The sequence below is a fragment of the Petaurus breviceps genome, unplaced genomic scaffold, assembly GCF_028583685.1.
Source record: "Petaurus breviceps papuanus isolate PSGF00001 unplaced genomic scaffold, PetGlider_PUasm1.0 185, whole genome shotgun sequence".
Classification (NCBI taxonomy): domain Eukaryota; kingdom Metazoa; phylum Chordata; class Mammalia; order Diprotodontia; family Petauridae; genus Petaurus; species Petaurus breviceps.
The window spans coordinates 9,713,833-9,733,424 of NW_027185797.1; the positions used below are offsets into that span (position 1 = coordinate 9,713,833).

Below are 19,592 nucleotides of genomic sequence, written 5' to 3' on the forward strand. Positions count from 1 at the left end.
AATCTTAATGACCTGACAGGACAAATAAAAAAAAATTAACACAAAGCAACAATTTTAAATGTTTCTTATGTGTTGATATAAAAAAATTATATTCAATTAGCATTTTATTAAGTGACTATTATGTGCTAGGCATTGGGGATACTGACAAAAATGAAGCTGTTTCTCACTTAAGAAAATCAAATTTTATTAAAATTAATTTTATATTAATTAAAATTAATAAATAAATAAAATGGGAGCCCAGACCTATAAAGTATAACTCCCTGACAACAGAGCCAGTTTTCAGAGGGCACAAAAAAAGGTAAGGTAGAATAGGACAGAAATATGGAAGGGGGGCTCAGAGCAGGGCAATTAAGGAGAGGAGAAGGATGACAAGTCAAAGCAGCTTCTACCAGAGATATAGACACCCGAAAATTCGAAGGATCTGAATGGAGCAGCAGCTCATATCACACCCTTTAGAGGAGCAATGGTAATATGGGCTCGATAATCAATCCCTAACAGTAACTCTAACTTTGTTCCATAACAAAGAGGAAATATGCTTTTTTTTTTAAACTAAGGCTATCCATATTAAAATATACATATAAACAAAAATTATGTATAAATTACATAACTACAGTAAACCAGATAAAATAAAATAGAAATAACCATAATATTATTCTCAAAGATCTTAGAAGAAAATGGTGGTCTCCCCAGGAGTAGCAGGAGACTCTATCAAAGAGCTTCTTTTGGTGGGGAAAGCAAGTTAGGGTAAGGCCTTAATTTATTTGAGAATATAACAAACTCTAGAAATGATTTCCTAACTTGTATTACTGTGCTAAGCTATTTTCAGTCTGAAGTAAAATAATTACTTTTTCATTCAATTATTTGTTTGTAAAGGTATGGCCTGTGAATGAATAATGACAAATCTTTTACTTTGGCTATAGATTTCACATAGTATTTTGATACTAAATCAGGTTCCCCATTTTATAAAATATATTACATTTTCTGCTGAATAATCCACTACTTTTGTTAGAGGTCTTGGGACTTGCTGTGGTATTTCAAGTTTATTGTATTCCAGGCATTATAGAGAAGACAGAATGCCTTATTCTCTTTATTGTAAAAAAAAAAAAAAAATAAGAGATCCAAGCACAGAGTTAGCAGCAAAGGCCACAATCTATAAAGTATATTCACTATACATCTTCCATCACCCTTAAACTCTCTTCATTTTCTCATATACATTCATCACATAGACTAATAACAATCCTACAGAGTTTTCTTTTGATAATCACTTTTTTCCATCATAATGGCAAGTTTTCCTCATGAACAGTTAAAATTCAGCTTGAAAAAAATGGTAGGCTTCTGCTCATTTGGGAGACTGGGGGGCGGCATGGGGATTATTGGAAGAAAAAAAAAAAGAATGATTTCACTCAGACTCATTGCTAATGCTACATTAGTCTTTGACTAATCACAAACGGAACAACTCAATAGCCAGATAGATATTCTATTGCAAAGGAATCATGGAAGGTATGCTGTGATAAGGCTTCAAAAATATATAAACACTTACAAATCTAAAGTTGGAGGCTCCTACAAAAACATTTTAAAAATAAACAAACATACTAGTAAGGTGATGATACTTCAATTGAATAGGAAGTCCATATTAAAATGCAATGCACATTTCTGTTCAAAAAAGAAAATTTATGACGACAAAATAGATGCTTTCTATAAAATATTTACATATACAATGCACAAAATCCACTATGGTTAGTAACCTTTATGACTTTGAAGAGCCATATATTTACATATCTTTCTCTTTGCATGTGCATGTGCGTATGTGTGTGTTTTGTATATATTTTTAACAGTTGACAGCTGTTTTAGAGCATACAGAGAAGCCAAGCTGAATGAGGGTCTTGATTACTTCAAGATTAGCTATCTAAAGTTTCTATTCATTTTAAGTGTTGTTAGTGCGAAGAGTCATTAGTCACTTCCTTGTCTCATAGAACATCAGCATACATTTACATTGTTAATGAACATTTGGGGTAAATGAATTAATGGCACTTTTAAACATCAATTCAGTCCTAATAACTCGGTATGTCAGAGAAACGCTAGGACAGGGTATAAACAAAAAGCCTTTTCAGTCAAGGTAACTAAGCATCCCTGCAAACAATAACAGGTAAAATTAATTTAAAGTGTTTTTGTAACAGGGCTTAAAAAAATCTTTCTTTTCAGAGAAATCGTTAGGATCGAAATTTATTCTTAATCCCCTAACCCCCCCCCAAAAAAAAACTGTGATAAGAAATATGCATCTCAACCAGAAACAGTCATAAACTGAAAGTGACAAGACCTTATGCTGATCACAAGAGCCATACTTATTTTCAGAGTTAATTAGCTGAAGATCACTTAGTTTTGAGAAACTATTTCTTACATCATAATTTTTTTCCTTCCCTTAAAGAAAATTCCTTTAAAAGTATGGCATATGTTTGCAATCCAAATTTTAAAATATCACACTATATTTTAATTATCTCATACAGAAAACCCAAAAGGCAACAAAACATGGTCAATAAAAGACTAGCCTGAGAGCAAGCAAGACCTGCATTCAAACCCGGCTTCTTTCTACATAGCATTTCTATGACCACGGACAAGTAAATGAAGCTCCCAGCATCCCAGGCAGCTCTTTAAGAGGAGAAATTACATAAGAGCTTTTGATCAGGCAAGAATTTCCAAACCATAAGTACTCTATACAGGTGAAATCACAGATCCAAATGACTTCACTTTATATAAAAACAAAATTCTAAGGAAGCAGCTAAAATGTTGATAGTTAATTTTTAAAGACTCTAATGTATCAAAAATATAATGATTAGGACATCTAGTCTAGTAGTATTAAAATATTATTTTCAATAGCACTAGTGACATTACTTTCAATACTGTACTGAAAAAACTGAGAAGAAAAAAATTTACTCCATTTCCATAGAAATTTATTTCTCAAATCACTTACATTAAGTAAAACCCAACTTACTAGGGAGATAAATGAATAGAATATTTAAATTGCAAAATGTAATAAAGACGTGTTTAAAGAACAACATGGGTTAAGTGGACAAGAAATAGAAAAAAGTTACTCTGACCAATTTAACATTTATATCATATAATCCTGGTGAAGGTAAATGGAATATCACTGGTATCTCATAGCAGACCAGCCACTAAGGTTACTGAGAATCTCAAAGAATTTGATGAATAATTTCTTGGAAAGGTTAAAATTTCTAAGAAGTTTAAGTTTATTATTTAGTTCTTCTTAATAAATTATGTTATAATTGCTAATGAATGATTAGAAAGGGAATAGAATAGAGAAAAGGATTTAAAAGCAGTTCCCTCAATAATGATGGGGTATTCTCACTACAAATTAGTTAAAGAGGGGAAGAAATAAAATTCCATTATAAAAGGTTTGATTCTACTATTGTTCAAAAAAAAATTAGAAGTAAAGGAATTTAAATCCTTACATAACCTAAACTTAGGGGGGGAAACATACTTGAAAAACAAACAAACAAAAAGGGTTGATTTATTTTAGAAAAACAACTCCAAGCAACTACCGTGTTTCCCTGATAATAAGACCTATCCCAAAAATAAGCCCTCCCCTTACTGTGTAAGATTCCTCTAAAATAAGCCCTCCCCCGAAAATAAGCCCTATTGAGATTGCTACTGTAGTGAAGGTGATCCCCTGCGCTACACGCTACATTACAGTACCCTCTGTATGCACCGTCCCCGTCGCGCCCCCCCCGGGTGAAACGCACGCCGTGCTCCGAGCTGCAGCAGTGAGCGCGTCATCCTGTTCTTCCCCAGTGATTTGCTTGCTGGCGCTATTGAGAGCAGTGCCGCAGAGGAGAGCTGAGGCAGGACAACATAAAAACCCGGTATGTAAGCAGGAGTGAGGGGGCATGATGGAGGATAAAAAGGGCATGATGGAGGAAAAAAGAAGAACTCAGGGGGCATGATGGAGTGAAAAGAAGGACTGATGGTCATAATTTTATTATTCTGTCTGTTTTGACCCCCAGACATGAGTACAAAAAGGAAGAGCTATACTGTTGAGTATAAGAAAGCAATTGTAGAGGAGTCACATGGCAAGAATCTTGCAGTTTTCTGTAAAGAAAAACTTTTGGATCTTCGAATGGTCAGAAAATGGAGAGCAGATTATAATAACCTCAATCAACAGGTGGATGAGGGAAAAGGGAAAAAGCACAGGTCTGGATCAGGTCGGCAGCCCTTATATCCTGACTTGGAGATCCTCATTGGTGAATGGATTGCTGACAGGAGAGCAAAGGCCTTGGTTGTGTGCAGGGCTGATATTCAAGCATTTGCCCTTTCAATGGCACCAGAGTTTGAAATGGTCTCAGAAGGATTCAAAGCATCACAACACTAGTTGGACGGTTTCCTTCAACGGTATCAACTGTCCCTAAGAAGATCAACAACACTGTTTAAGCTGGAAGATGCTGAAGTTATTAAACGTGCACTTGCATTCACGTCCTTTATTGATAGGATCGACATTTCCAAGTACCAAACCTGCAATATGATTGCTATGGATGAAACTGCAGTGTTTATGGGACAAGGATCTCAAACAACAATTCATCACAGGGGTGCAACGTCAATCTACATTCCCACCACTGGCTATGAAAGTGCACGGGTCACCTGTGTTTTGGCAATTCGTTTGGATGGAAAGAAAGCCACACCTCTAATCATCAGTAAGGGCAAGAAAGATAAGATTGAACGTGTATCTGGCATTTACGTTCTTGAAACCGAAAAAGCCTGGTGTACACAAGCCCTTATAAGAAAGTGGGTTGATTTAATGCTGCCACTTGTTATGCGAGGTAACCAAAGAGGTCTGATAGTCTGGGATTCAGCCAGCACTCACCGCGCTAAAGAAATGAAGAACTTCCTTGCAGAGAGAAGAATAGATCAAGTAATGATTCCTGCAGGAATGACTGCCTATCTCCAGACCCTTGATATTGCAATAAACAAGCCATTCAAGGACCATTTGCGCATGGAAGTCAATGACTACATTGAAAATAGAATGGAAAGAAATCAGCGTGGAAACTTTGTGAAGCCCTGTCTGCAAGAAGTCGTGACTTGGGTGAAGAAGTCATGGGATAAAATTACTGACAGCTGTGTCGCCAAGGCACTATGAGCAGGTTACCTGGACAAGACATATTCATTTAAAGAGAGCTATATTGCTGGACATGACAGATTGGGTCCACTTCTTCTGAAGGAAATGGAGGCGCAAGACATCCAGGACGGAATTCAGGGTATGGACACATGACGATGTTGTTGAAGAAGATGACATGATCATTATTGAATAAAGGTACATTTTTTTGTTCACATTTACCTGTTTATTAAAATTGCTATCAATGTTCATTAAAATAAGCCCTCCCCTGAAAATAAGCCCTCTGGTGTTTTTCTGTCCAAAAAAAATAATAAGACAGTGTCTTATTATCAGGGAAACACGGTAGGAGGTGCAATAAATAGAGCACTAGCCCTGGAGTCAGGAGGACCTGAGTTCAAATGTGGCCTCAGACACTTAACTAATCGTGTGACCTTGGGCAAGCCACTTAACCCTAATAGCCCTGCCTTTCCCCCTTCAAAAAAAAAAAAAGAAAGAAAGAAAAACAACTCCAAGAGCCTAGATAGAGCCCACTTTGCATTTCTACATTCTTCCGCTAAAGTCACTGTTTGGTTTATGATTTTAAAAGGATGACAGCGCATTAAACATTTGGCTAATGTTTCTGTATGTAATTGAAAGTTGACTTTTTGTGGTTTTCATTAGTGTCACAGTGTACTATGCACATTCTGTGAAATGTTCTTAAAGTTGCCCTGCTCAGCCTCATTGGGAGAATTAAACAAATTATGACAGGTTTCGCTATCATCAGACTCTCATCTAAGGCTTTCCAAGAATAAGAGGGAAAGCACAAGAATACAAAACATACCTTCAGACTTCAAGTAACCCAGCAAAGGGTCAATGCCGACTTCTTGTTCTTCAGCCTGCAAGGGGTGATGAGTTTCTGAGAACGAATGAAACATAGCTAGCAACGGCAACTATCACCAAAAGTGATGAATATCTGGGGGGGGAAACAAACACACAGAATTGGTTACTATTATTTCTTAAAAGATACTCTGAAACTATGAAGAAGAGGCAAAAAAAAAATCATCAAATGGTGGGATGTGGAGCCAGCCGAAGAGGGGCTTAGATGTCTTTCAGTATAACCCACTAATTGTACAGGGGAGAAAACTGAGGCCGAAGGAGGTGAACCGACATGTTCAAAGCCATGTAAGCAGTAAAATAAAAGTGGAATGTGAATCCATGACTATGATGTTACCCCTGCACTCAACAGACTGCAATGATTGCTTTTACCTCTAGGATAGAATTTAAACTCCTCTCTTTGGAATTTAAAGCTCTTTCCAAGTTGGCCTCATTTTTCCTCTCTAATACTATTACCCATCACTCCCCTCGCACACTGCACACCAAACTGGCACTCCAGGTGGTCCTCACAGATGAAGCTCTGAGCCCTAGCTCCATCTCTTAGCTATGGGTGCTGCTGCCCCATCCCCACAAAAACACTCTTTCTACAGCTCCTGGTTTCTTTTAAGATTCAGCACCGTGCAGGCCACTGTTCCTGGTCTCTTCAGAGACTGGTACATTTCCACAAGCTTATTTTGCATCAGTGTTGCCTGTGATGTATACAGATGTATATAAAAATGTGTATGTATTTACAGGTATAGACACATGTATATGATATACACATGTTGTCTCCTACATTAGAATGTAAGCTCCTCGAAGGCAGGAATGGTTTCATTTTGCTGTTGTGTTCCTAGTGCCTAGCACGCAGTAGGTGCATTTTAGATGAATAATTAATCCAATTTATAGCAGATGAACAAATCCTTCTAAATAGGTTCAAGAAATGTTGATGGGTCCATAAGTTCATGAGAGTGAATTCAATTATTTTGCTCAACTGAAATATAAATTTCAATAGTTTTCCATAAGTTAGCTTTATTACAGCTCCAATTAATACCAAATTTTCTACCAAAGAAGATTTTCATGTCCCAACACATAGTCAAAAAAGAACTGAGGAATGAAGTTGAATCACTGCCTTCTAGTATTTCAGAGACCTTAAATATTTCTAGAACCCTTTTTATATTTTGTTTATTAAAGTAAATTATATACTATTTTCATAATTAACAATACACCACAAAATGAAATCCATATCCCATTTCTTGTTCAAAAGGATGTGACTGGTAGGGTTATTACATTAGAAAAAAAAATTTATTCACTTCTTTCTGGGGTATGCCTTCAAAGTGGGCTTATGCCAAACTGGGGTAAAGAATTTGTTCAAATGTAGTTTGTGAATAATTACAAAGCTACTTTCTCACAGTACTTTTAAGACTAACAGATCACAGTGGCTACTTCCTACATGTCTGGTGAATTGCATTGAATGCAGAGAACTGATAATCACAAGCATCAATCACAAACTCTGCACATACGGTAGATTCAGGAATGGTAGAAATTATCAACAGTGGGCAGAAGGAAGGCAGGGTAAGGTCACAAATGAACAAATTTAGATGTTTACTTCAGGATTATCAATTAATTTAGTCCTAAATCAACTAAGTGACTAAAAACTATTTTACTGTTCACAGTTTCAAAGGGTAATTTCTACAAAGTTCTACCCTTTCCAATGTTGTCACTTTTTCTCATTACATTACAAAAAATTAGATTTAAATAGGTACTATTATGTCTTCAACACCTAAAAATCTCCTACCAACTTTTTAAAAAAAATTTAAAAGGGGGTGTACGTAACCTATGCATCTCGATATTCCATAGGCAGAAGCAGCAACAGGCAGTTGTTGGTCAAATAACAGAAATATAATTGAACCACATATCCTAAGGGGTTTCTTTACTTGATTTCCTTGAACAATTGTTTTTCTTACTATGAAAAACAATCTGACCATTTGTTATCACTTAATTTCATTCCAAGTTATTTGCCAGTTTGAGTGAAAATTTGTAATCTCACCTCCTGAAAGAGCACATAGCACTCTAGGTTTTGGGTTTGAGTTCTAGTTCTGCCCAATTTAACTTCATTAACTTTGTGTGACCTTTGGCAAGTAGCATGACCTCTCTGGACCTCAGTTTAAATAATCTCTCTGAGATTCTGTGCTTTATGATTTTTATAAATTACTTCTCTAAGTACAGTTAACATACATTTAAAAAGAATCCAGAAAATCCAAGTAACCAAATGCTTGTGTTGTTTGGCTATGATAGACAAATGACAAGTAAATAAGATTAAGTATAAAACAAAATATTGGTCTACCTTGACTAAGAGATTATTCCTTCAAAAGCAATAACTTTTTATTTAAATATATTTATTATGATCAACATTTTAAAATATTAATGGTCAAAAGAAAATCAACTGTTAGAAAGCTTTAATATAAGATAATTCTTAACCCAAAAATTATTTCCTAAATCAGCATTAGAGTTAACAAAGCAAGGCCTATGCCTTTAAATCATCTTCTTTCATGTGGAATACTAGAGAAAAAATAAACTCAAGACAAAACACTTATCATTTACAAAGTAATTACTCTAATACACATATTAAAGTATTTCTCAAATTAAAATGTAGAGCTTCCTGACTGCCAGATCTATATCCTAGTAAGGGTAAACATTAAAAACAGCATTAGAAGTATTAAACTTGGGGGTGAAGGAAACACAATCTTCCCATCTCAGTAAGGGAACAATAATATAGAACGATACCAACCAAGAACAGCTTTCCTTTGAGTCACAAGACCAGAAGAGCTGAATATGCCTCATTCATCCCTATAAACCCACAAGTGACTTTGCTCTAAAGTTTACAGGCCACCTTGGCTACCAGTGTATATGGCCTGAAGAAAAAAGTACCTGCAAATTTCTTTTAAAAGGAAAAACTAACCTTATAAATGAGCTCATGACAAAAATTAAATCAAACGATTGAGTCTTATGACATGTAAAATCAGTTCTTTTCCTATAAGGGTAAAAATGATCATTTAAAAGGAGGAAATTCAAATGAGAATGATTAATGGACTCAAGAGAAATAGAATAAGGGAAGAAATAGACAAGGTTTTAAGCCTACAGCTTTGCCAAAAGACAATCTGGGGAGAAATAAAAAATGAAATGTTTTCAAAATTAAAGAATTGATAAAATTTATCGGTAGTTAATCAAAAAAAGTTGAAGTAAACAGCTTTCACTTCTAAACTGAACAGTTTGCCCCTCTATGTACAGGATCAAATAAGGTAATATTTGTAAAGAACTTGGAAACCTTGAAGAGCTTTATAAGTAAGTTATTATTAATTAAAAAGCATATATTAAGTGCTGATACAAAGAAAAAGAAAGAATTTTTTCCTTTCCTCAAGGTGTTTAATGTTCTTAGCAAGACCTAAGCTACATCCATTCACATGGTGTGTCAAACAGGAAGTCTCCTCAGCCAAAAAGAGGGGTAGGGAGGGTCTATGAGGAAAGGAAACCAATTTCTGGCATTGTTGACACAAAACAAGTTGTTAATCACTTTAATTTTTCACTTCCCAAATGGCATGATATAGACAAAACCTCTAGAAAAATAATAATTTATTCCCACTGAATATTAGATCCCCATATATTCACATTTTTTTCTTTCCTTTACTATTTCTAATACTTGGGCATTGAGTTAGTATTCTGAATTATGCTGTTGTAAAGACATTCATATTCAGAGAAAAGCTCTGATAAGCATATTTCATTCATTTAAATTCTTGATGGATGATAAACGTACAAGTCAAACACTGAAATTACTATTATTTTACATAAAGATCTCTTAGATAAAGAAAGCATCTTGAATGGGCTACTGCTCAAGTTTGAGAAAAAGTGACATCAAAAGAAGTAACATCTACTTTAGGTGGGGCTTTTCTGCCACAAGGACAGCACTGTGCAGAATCTGAGAAATGGCATCTAAGACCATAAAAATAAAGGAAGAGATGAAATGCATCCAAATGAAACTGCATCCTAATAATTAGAAAATGGACAATAAAGTGGTCAAAAAATGGAATGCTTGGTGGGTGTGGGAAGGGATTAACAATCACATTAGCCAAAGATGAATATGGTGTTGTGAAATATGATGGTGGGGTGTTTTATTCAATAAAAAGCCCTCCACTTGAGCTCCTGTCTGTCAATCTTTAATACAAAAGAGTTAGATTGGACTTTAAATAAGTTAATTAAGTATTAAAATCAATCATCTGAAAGTCTTAATATTTAATATTGTTAGATTGTATATCAAAGTGGTTTTATTATTTATTTACTCCAAACCTTTCCAGAATACTTCATGTGGCAATAGGGGGTCTGTATCTCACAAGATAAATGCATTTACAATGCCAAATAAATTATATATAAAAGCATTTGTCTTAATACATGTCATTCAATATTAAATATCACCCATTGGTACCACCCTGAAACTTTAATCCATTTTTATCAACCACACATTTGTATTATTCAAATGCTGTCTACTAAATAGTTGTCTCTAGAACTACACTGAGGATCTACATATCTAAGGACAATTATCACAAGGAATTTAAAGCATATTTAACCCTATAATTGTCATATGTTATCAAGACTTAGCAACTTGGGTAAAGAATCAACTGTGAATTAAAATTCGAGACACACACACACACACACACACACACAAAACATAACTAATCAGGAATGAGCAGAAAATGATGATCATTTCCACCCACATTCTTCTAAAATTCAGATACTATAAAGTCATAGCAAGAAGTAGCTTTTGAAAAATCAAAACAACCCTAAGCAAACTAGGAGAGCAAGGAGTAGGTTACCTGTCAAATCTATGGAGAAGGTAAGAATTTATGACCAAACATGAGATAGGAAGCATTACATTATATGAAATGGGTAATTTTGATTACATTAAATTAAAAAAATTTTGTACAAACCAAAACCAAAGCAACTGATTAAAATGAAAGCAGAAAGCTAGGAAACAATTTTTACAGCAAGTATCTGATTAAATTCTCATTTCTCAGATATAAAGAGAACTGAGTCAAATTGATAAAAAAAAAAATACAAGTCATTCCCCAATTGATAAATGGTCAAAGGATACGAACAGGCAGTTTTCAGATGAAGAAATCAAAGATATCTATAGTCATATGTAAAAAATGTTCTAAATCACTACTGATCAGAGAAATGTGAATTAAAACAATTCTGAGGTATCACCTCACACCTATCTAGTATGACAGAAAAGGGAAATGATAAATGTTGGAGGGGATGTGGGAAAATTGAGACATTGTTGGTAAAATTGTGAACTGATCCAACTATTCTGGAGAGCAATTTGGAACTGTGTCCAAAGGGCGCTCAAACTATGCATACCCCCTGATCCAGCAATACCACTAGCAGGTCTCTATCCCAAAGACACTTAAAAAAAGGAGATGGGTACATGACAACCAAGACAACAAAAATGCCCTAAGATCATAAAAAGCCTCAGCTTTCCTCCATTTCTCATCTTGCTGATTCAATGCTGTCTAATGCACTTATGCTTAATTTCTTACTACCTTTATATATTTCACTACTTTGTTATAATACCTGATGAAAAGCAGGAACAAACCAGCATGTGGAAAAAAATATGCATAATGAAAAAAACCGAATGTAAAATGGGACATTTCCTCTATCAGGGAAGATATAGCCTACGCTCAGTATTACTGTTATTGTTTAGTAGTTTCAGTCATGTTCAAACTTTTATGGCTCTTTTTGGGGTTTTCTTGGCAAAGACACCAGGGAGGTTTGCATTTCCTTTTCCAGTACATCTTACAGATGAAGAACTGAAGCAAACAGGGTTAAATGACTTGCCCAAGGCCACACAGCTTAGTAAGCCTGAGGCCAGATTTGAACTGGAGAAGATGAGTCTTCTTGACTTGAGGCCTGATACTCATTCTATCTACTGTGCTGCCTAGCTAGCGGCCTCTATTCTATATTGTGGCACATACTTTATTTCAGGAATATTCGAGTATCAGGGTTCTTAATTTTGAAGGGCGACAATTTGCAGACGTGAAATAATTTTTAAAAGGCAATGACTAAACAAGAACTGTTGACTAAATCAAACCAGTGTTATATTGTTGACATTAATTTCTATACAAACTAATATCACTGGGCACAGGGGGGATTGGGAAATTTCACAAAGATATATTAATAAATGAAGTTAACTGACTTTAATGAAACAATCAGCATGCATTTAATAAGTACCTTCCATGTGTGAGGCACTGTGTTAAGCACTAGGGATACAAGTATAAAGAATAAAGGAATCCCTTACAAACATCTTACATTCTAATAGGGAAATACAAGGAAGTTTGGGAGGAAAGACACCAGTCCTTGGGGAGATCAGAAAAGACTTCTTCAAGAAGATGGTACTTGAGTTGCCCAGAAAGGGGCTCTATGAGACCACAGCCCAAGAGGGAGTGCATTTTGGACAGGGTTAACAGCCAGTGCAAATGCATGAAAACAAGAGGTAGAGTGTCCTGTGTGAGGAACAGAGTGAAAGGAGGGGTCAGTTTAAATGACTGCAAGAGATATGGGCATAGCAGTGATGGCGGAGGGGGGGGGGGGTGCAGAACAGACAATAGTAACATCCAATGGGGATGGAAAGACAGACTTGGGTCTAGGCTGAGAAGGATTCTGAAAGCTAACCAGCAAAGTTTATATTTGATCACAGGGGCCATAGGAAGCCAATGACGTTAATAAAGTAAAGGAATCAGTTGGTAAGATATGTGTTTAAGAAAAACATGATGAAGTGGAGTGGAATGGAGAGAGATGAGGCAGGAAGCCAGTTAGGAAGCTGTTACACTGTATGAAAGGAGACAAGGGTCTAGACTGAGGCAGGTGGTAGCTATGAGAAGAGGGAAGGGGTTGGATGTGACAGATGCTAGGGAAGCAGACACTACAAGATTTAATAACTGATCAGATGCATGGAGTGAGGGAGAGTAAGAAGCTGAAAATCATGCTATGGTTATGAAGCTGGCAGTTTCACAGAATGGTGGTACCTCTGATAGAGAGGAAAGTTTGGAAAAGGGGAGGGAATTTCTATTGGAAACAATGAGTTTAATTTTGAACAGGTTAAGTTTAAAATGCCTCTGCAATACACATCCTTAAACGTCTGATAGGTCATCAATGACGCAGGTGTGACTCAGGTAGAATACAAAAATCTGAGTCATCTTCAAGGATATAACCAAGAGATTTCATTAAGTTTCCAAGGAAGAGAGTGTAGAGGAATTATTTAGTCGATAAAATAAAACATTTTTTTAATTGAAGACATTTACATAAGGAATAGTACCACTAATAAAAAATAAGAAGCATTCACAGAAATTAATTTCAAAATTAAATAATGCTCAAGTATACTCTTTCAAACTGATTTGCAGGCAAACAGTTGCAAAGGAAAATTGCTAGTTTAAATAATAAATAAATCCTAAATAAACATATATTGTCAGTGAACTTTAAGATAAAATGAAGATCTGGTCTAACAGTATAAAAATTTTTCTTCTCAAGAATAAAAATCTCAATTTCAAATATTCTCATCGTGATTTCACCAAATACTTTCCACAAATAACTCAGAAGGTGATATATCCATATTGTTCCTTCAAACATCCAAAATATCTATTATGTTTTGATCACCAAGAGATGTTACAAAGTATCAGTCTGAAAATCCCTATCATAATGTTTTTAGGTCTTTAGACATAATTATGGAAAACAGCAATTGCCTTAAGCTATGAACATTTCCTCAGATTTAATATGTTGTTTAATAGGTTATATGCAGAGCTTTGATAACTTTTTCCTCTGTCAACAATAGGCAAATCAATAAAAGTAATATTTGCTCCTATTCCAAAAGGGCAGTTACGTGGCACAATGGATAGAGTGCTGTGCATGAGCTCAGGAACACTTACCTTCCTGAGGTCAAATCTGATCTCAGACTAGCTGTGTGACCCCGGGCAAATCCCTAACCCTTTTCCCCAGCTACCTCATCTGTAAAACGAGCTGAAAGAGGACATTTCAAACCACTCCAGCTTTGCTAAATGGGGTCATAACGACATGATTGAAATAACTGAACGACAAAAACAGCACAACCACCTACTCTACTATGGACCATAGCCTGTCATTGTTACAGCTCATCTGAGAAGCCCTCGCCCATAAATGTATCAGACAATTTCCTCGACATTTTCATGGGCCTCCTGCAATCCTCTGGTCTTATTTCGAGATAAGTTTATCTTGATTAAGGTCAAGATGACTCAGAAATACCAATATATTGTGCCTGGAAGACCCTTATGCTTGAGGTATCACATAAAATCAGAACTTCTTGATTATTCAAACTGCAGTGCCAATTATGTCAGATAAAGTGATACCAAAATGACTCCCAATAACTTCTAGGACAGGCCTGCACAACCCGTGAACCACAGGCATGCCAAAGGATTTCTGGTGGCCCACGAAAAGCATAGAAGACATTTTCCTCTACATTTTCATGGGCCTCCTGAAATCCTTTGGTGGGCTGCAGATTGTACAAGCCTGTTCTAGGATAAAGTATATAAAATATATATAAATACATAAATACTTCATACTTAAGGCCTTCTTGGATTATGATCATCTTTCTCTCCTTCTTCCTCTTCAGTTTTTTTTTCTTTTCAAAAAGATGGGACAATTTACTTTTGCCCTGTTCAGTTTTTACCTCATTTATCTCAGTGATGACACAAAGAAAAAAAATAACCCCTTCCCCAACTCCCAAGGTACCACAGTCTCTACAGAGCCTTTAAAGGCTTTTCCTTACACTTGGTCTGGAGTTGAGAGAGAGATTTGGACAAATTATAGAAGGGAACCAGTGTTGAGAAGAGCCTTGAGTACATACTAGATGAGGATTTTAGGGGTGTTTAACCCAAAGAATGACAATGTGGTTGAAGGAGGCAAAGAACATGATCATTATTTTCAAGGATTGGAAGCGCTGCCACTTGGAAAGAATGATAAAAATTTGTTTTGCCTGACCCTAGAGAAAAGCACAAGAGGGCAGTTGGTGAAAGTTTCAAGTACATAAATTCAGACCAAGTGTAAGGAAAAAACTTCCTAATAATTATTGCTAACCATTTACGACATTGGGAGGTAGGTCTTCGAGGAAAGGGTGAATGACCATCTGCTGCATATTTTGTAGAAGGAATTCATTTTTGGGTAAGTTGGACCAATTAGTTGCTGACATCCCTTAAAACAAACCAAGGTATACTTGGTGATGTCTTCTGGAGAAGGGCAGGGTCTTACTGCTTGATGTGCCTTTAAAGGCTCTGTAGAGACTGTGGTACCCTAGGAGTTGGGACAGGGGTTATTTTTTTCTTTGTGTCATCACTGAGGTAAATGGAGCTGTTCATGGAGTGTTGCAGTTCAGTTCAGGCCACAGAATTATAGAGCTCTACTTCCCCAACACAGAAGGGAGCCAGAACTGAGTGAGGAAGCTACTAGAGCTTCCTTGTTGGGGCATCCTTCTGCCTTAATTCCTTATTGTAAAGAAGGGGCACCCTTCATAGACCAAGGGCCAGTGATGCTCTTCCCTCCCCACCCATCATCCATCCTCCTCCCCACTGCATTATCTTGCCACAAGACTTCAATGACTCTGGAGGAAAGATCCTGGGGGATGAGTGCAGCAGTTTGGACTCATTCAAATCCAATTCATGTTCAAGTCCAGACATCATACTGGTGATTACATAGATCTTCTTGGGGAAAGAAAGATGAGCAATAACCACAACCTATCACTTTAGCACTTCACCCCTTTCGGTGCTGTCCGCTCTAGGGAGAATCCACTATGTTTCTAACTGAGCAGTTCTCCAGACTCAGCTTCTCTGAGTGGTATGAACATGGGACTCCCCTACTCCAACCCAGCGGCCTCCTATTGCCAAAAGGATCAAATATGAACTCATTTGTTAAAGCTACACAATCTGGACCAAATCTATTTTTCCAGCCCCATTAGGCATCACTCCTCCCATATTCTGAGAACCAGTCAAACTCTTCTCTGTCCCTCACACAAGACACTGAATCTCCTGTTTCTATGTCTTTGTACTTCTTGTCCCCCACACCTAGAATGAACTCTTCCCTAAAACTGACTCCAAGAGTCCCCATGTAACTGAAGCATCACCTTCTGCATGATTCGTCCTTCCCCCCAACCACTGGCATCCTTCTTCTCAAACTAACCTGAATTAACTCCCTGGTATTATTCACTTACACTGTGCTCACAAATGAACACTTTTACGCCTCCCAACAGAACATAAGCTTCTTTTGCATGGGGATTATTTCACTCTTTGTCCTTTGTAGACATGTATCCCTGGGCCTAGCACAGTTCCTGGCACATAGTAGAATCTTAATAAACAATTGCTGCATATTTGATTTTGTCTATTTGCATAAGGCATCATTCAACTGTGGAATGAATTCCTTCAAATGGACCTCACAGAATTGTCAACTTATGTAAAGGTTAAGCTTAGGTATCATATCCCACCTCCACCAGGAAGGCTTTCCTAATATTCCTGCAACATTTTTTCTGGGTTTCTCCTTTGTCCATTACCTTTAGCTGAATATACTTTTCTAGGAGGGAGGGAGGGGAAGGGAGAGAGTGAGCGAGAGAGAGAGAGACAGAGAGAAGGAGAGAGACAGAGAGAGACATTTCTATTTTTAGCACTCCTGAGTGGAACATAAACTATTTGAGGGCAGAGACTATCCCAGTATTTGTCTCTGGGATCACAAATATTGGAACGGTGCATTATAAATATTACGTGCTAAATGTCTGTTGAAATGAATGAAATTTTTACTTAATTATGTGGCAACAAATTAATAAAGGTTACCTAAAAAGTATACAAAAAGTAGAGTTTGAAAGTATAAGAGAATAACATCTGCTTTATATAGCTTACATAAAGCAGACAACATCTTTGTGGCTAATCTTTTAATCCAATTTTATTAAAATACAGCCAACCCAAATAAAGTATGCTATTTCCATTTCCTCTTTCCTTTCTTTTTTTAATAGACAAGGCTTTAATTTTTCCTTTTTATTTGTTTTCATTAAATAGTTAAATTAAATTTTATTGAAAAACTTAAAATTAAGATAAGAACAAAATAACTTTATTTTTAATATCAAGTACAAAATCCCTTCTCCCCCTTTATCCATAATGGCTTCTGAAAGGCTTTCATGATTTTCTCCTTACTTCATTCAAAATAAAAATGTTTGATAAGTAAATAATAGAGTCACTCTGAGTGTTTCCTTTCCAAAAAGTAAAAATAAAGAATATTAGATTGAGAAATTTGCCTACTGCAAACACTACCTCCCCCAAATTGAAGTCATCTTAATTATTTAGATTGTCAATTATTTGTACCTTATGCTTCATCTTATAATTTCATATTATAGAAATAAAATAAATAACTAGTAAATATAATATAAATACATCTAAATAAATGATAAATATAATATGTAATAAAAACATATAAGTTATATATACATATGTTACGTATTGTTATTTCTTAGAACTTCAATGGGAAGGTGGGCTGACTCAAAGAAAGGATGTAAAACTGGTCAATTCTTTGGTGTCCAAATACATTTAAAAATTTGTTAATTACATGGAATATTTTGAGGGAAATCATCTAATTCTCTTTTCTATTTCATAAAAAAATGTATAGAAAAGAATACATTATAAAAGAAACAAAAACTGACAATTTAAATTAGTGCATTGAAGTCTACATGGAAAATCTTATTAAAGATAAGACATGATATTTTTAAAATACCCAATAAAGTACTGACCCTGATAAAGAAGGATTATCTGATAATTACTGAAGCGAAAAATTCTGGGGGGAAATGTGAAGGATATATATTAAAGCAAAAAAGGAAAATCATGCAAAAAGAGTGACAAAAGTAGAATTTCTATAACATCTATAACTCAGTCATGTATTGTACAGTGATGTAAATTGTATTTATACGTTTAAGAAAAATATATATTAACACATACTGCAGTAACACAAGATGAGTTACAATGACAATACAGACTATCACTCTGAATTTCCTGACTTTTATGCATTTAAAATTTCAACTCTACAACATAAACACAGATTTTTGAATGTAATGCATTATTTTTGACGAAAATATGCACTGCTTACATACCCTTCTCTAAGCATTTTCTGAATATCTGATACAATAATAAAGATGATATATTACTTCTTGTATGCACATCTACTTTTAATCATCTGAAATCTCAGACATTCACTTTTAAGGATCTTCAGTATGGGAAAGAAACAATTAAAATGTTTAACTGTCAAATTTAAAATTTTTTGAAAGAGCAGTTTAAGTTACAAATGCTTGGACTACATCTTCTGTGCCAGAGACTTGGTGTATGTAAAGATTAAAAACAGTTGCTTCTATAAAGCACAAGATCCCCAGACAAACTACATTTTATACTGCAGAAATTCATCAACTTGCTGATGTTTACAGAGAGACTATAGTCAGCTGAAAAGCACATATTACAGTAACATGCAACATCACAAGGGGAAAAGACAGCTCATGGCTGGGCTACACCAACATAATAAAAATGCTTATATTGCCTTAATTAATTTGCAGATATACTACTATACCAATCAGATTATCAAGGGAATAATTTATAAAACTAGACAAAATTCAGTGGTCGAGAATCTCAAGGGAAATAATGAAAAAAAAGTAGGACCAAAAGGGACATAGCATTACCAGAATTCAAATGTGATATTACAGAGTACTAAATACTGAAACTTCTTGGTGTGGCTTAAAATACAGAAAAGTAGATTGGTGCGTAAAGATCAGGTAAACAAAGAACAGATGTCATAGAAACCAATAGCCCAGTCAATAATAAGTCTCAAAACAAATAGGGATATATGCTCACCTTGATAAGAACTGCAAGGGGAAACCTGGAAAGCATTTTGGCAGAAATTAAGGTGCACCTGGGGAACTAGGGGGCACAGTAGATGGAGCAACAGGTCCTGAGTTCAAATCCAACCTCTGACACTTCTTAGCTGTGTGACCCTGGCCAAGTCTCTTAACTGTGCTTGCCTTTGTTTCCTCATCTGTAAAATGAGCTGAAGAAGGGAATGGCAAACTATTCCAGTATCTCTGCCAAGAAAACTCCAACGTGGTCATGAAAAATTGGATATAAGTGAAATGACAATAATGTCAAAGCAGCATCCTCTACCATATGTCACAATGAATACATATATAAACACACACATTTTAACAAAAGAAAATGGAAGGATGCCCTTTTTATAACGATGGCTAAAAAATTAATTTTCAACCAAACGGGAGGTCCAAAAGGCAAAATGGAACATTCCGATAGTAGAAAAAAGCTTTTCTATGAATTAAAATCACCAGAGAAAGAAAAAAGAAAATGGCTGAATGGGAAAAATCTTTTGCATTAAATGCCCTTGATAAAATTCTCATGTTCTATATGGGTTATAAGAGTTATAGATAGGTATTAATTGGTTCCATATATATTATTTGTATAAATTTCATGTGTACCTATGGAATTATATATATGTCTATACAAATATGCACACATACACA

At 35.6% G+C, this 19,592-nt stretch overlaps 1 protein-coding gene across 13 annotated transcripts in view; it reads right to left on the bottom strand.

The window, feature by feature from the left end:
• TBC1D5 (TBC1 domain family member 5) overlaps window positions 1-19,592 on the bottom strand; it is a 630,316-nt gene that overhangs the window by 366,053 nt on the left and 244,671 nt on the right. For all 13 annotated transcript variants that reach the window (XM_069088446.1, XM_069088447.1, XM_069088443.1 and 10 more), the window contains one exon: window positions 5,943-6,074. In XM_069088446.1, coding sequence (XP_068944547.1) covers window positions 5,943-6,036 — 94 coding nt within the window. In that variant the 5' untranslated portion in view covers window positions 6,037-6,074. The remainder of the gene's footprint in view (window positions 1-5,942; window positions 6,075-19,592) is intronic.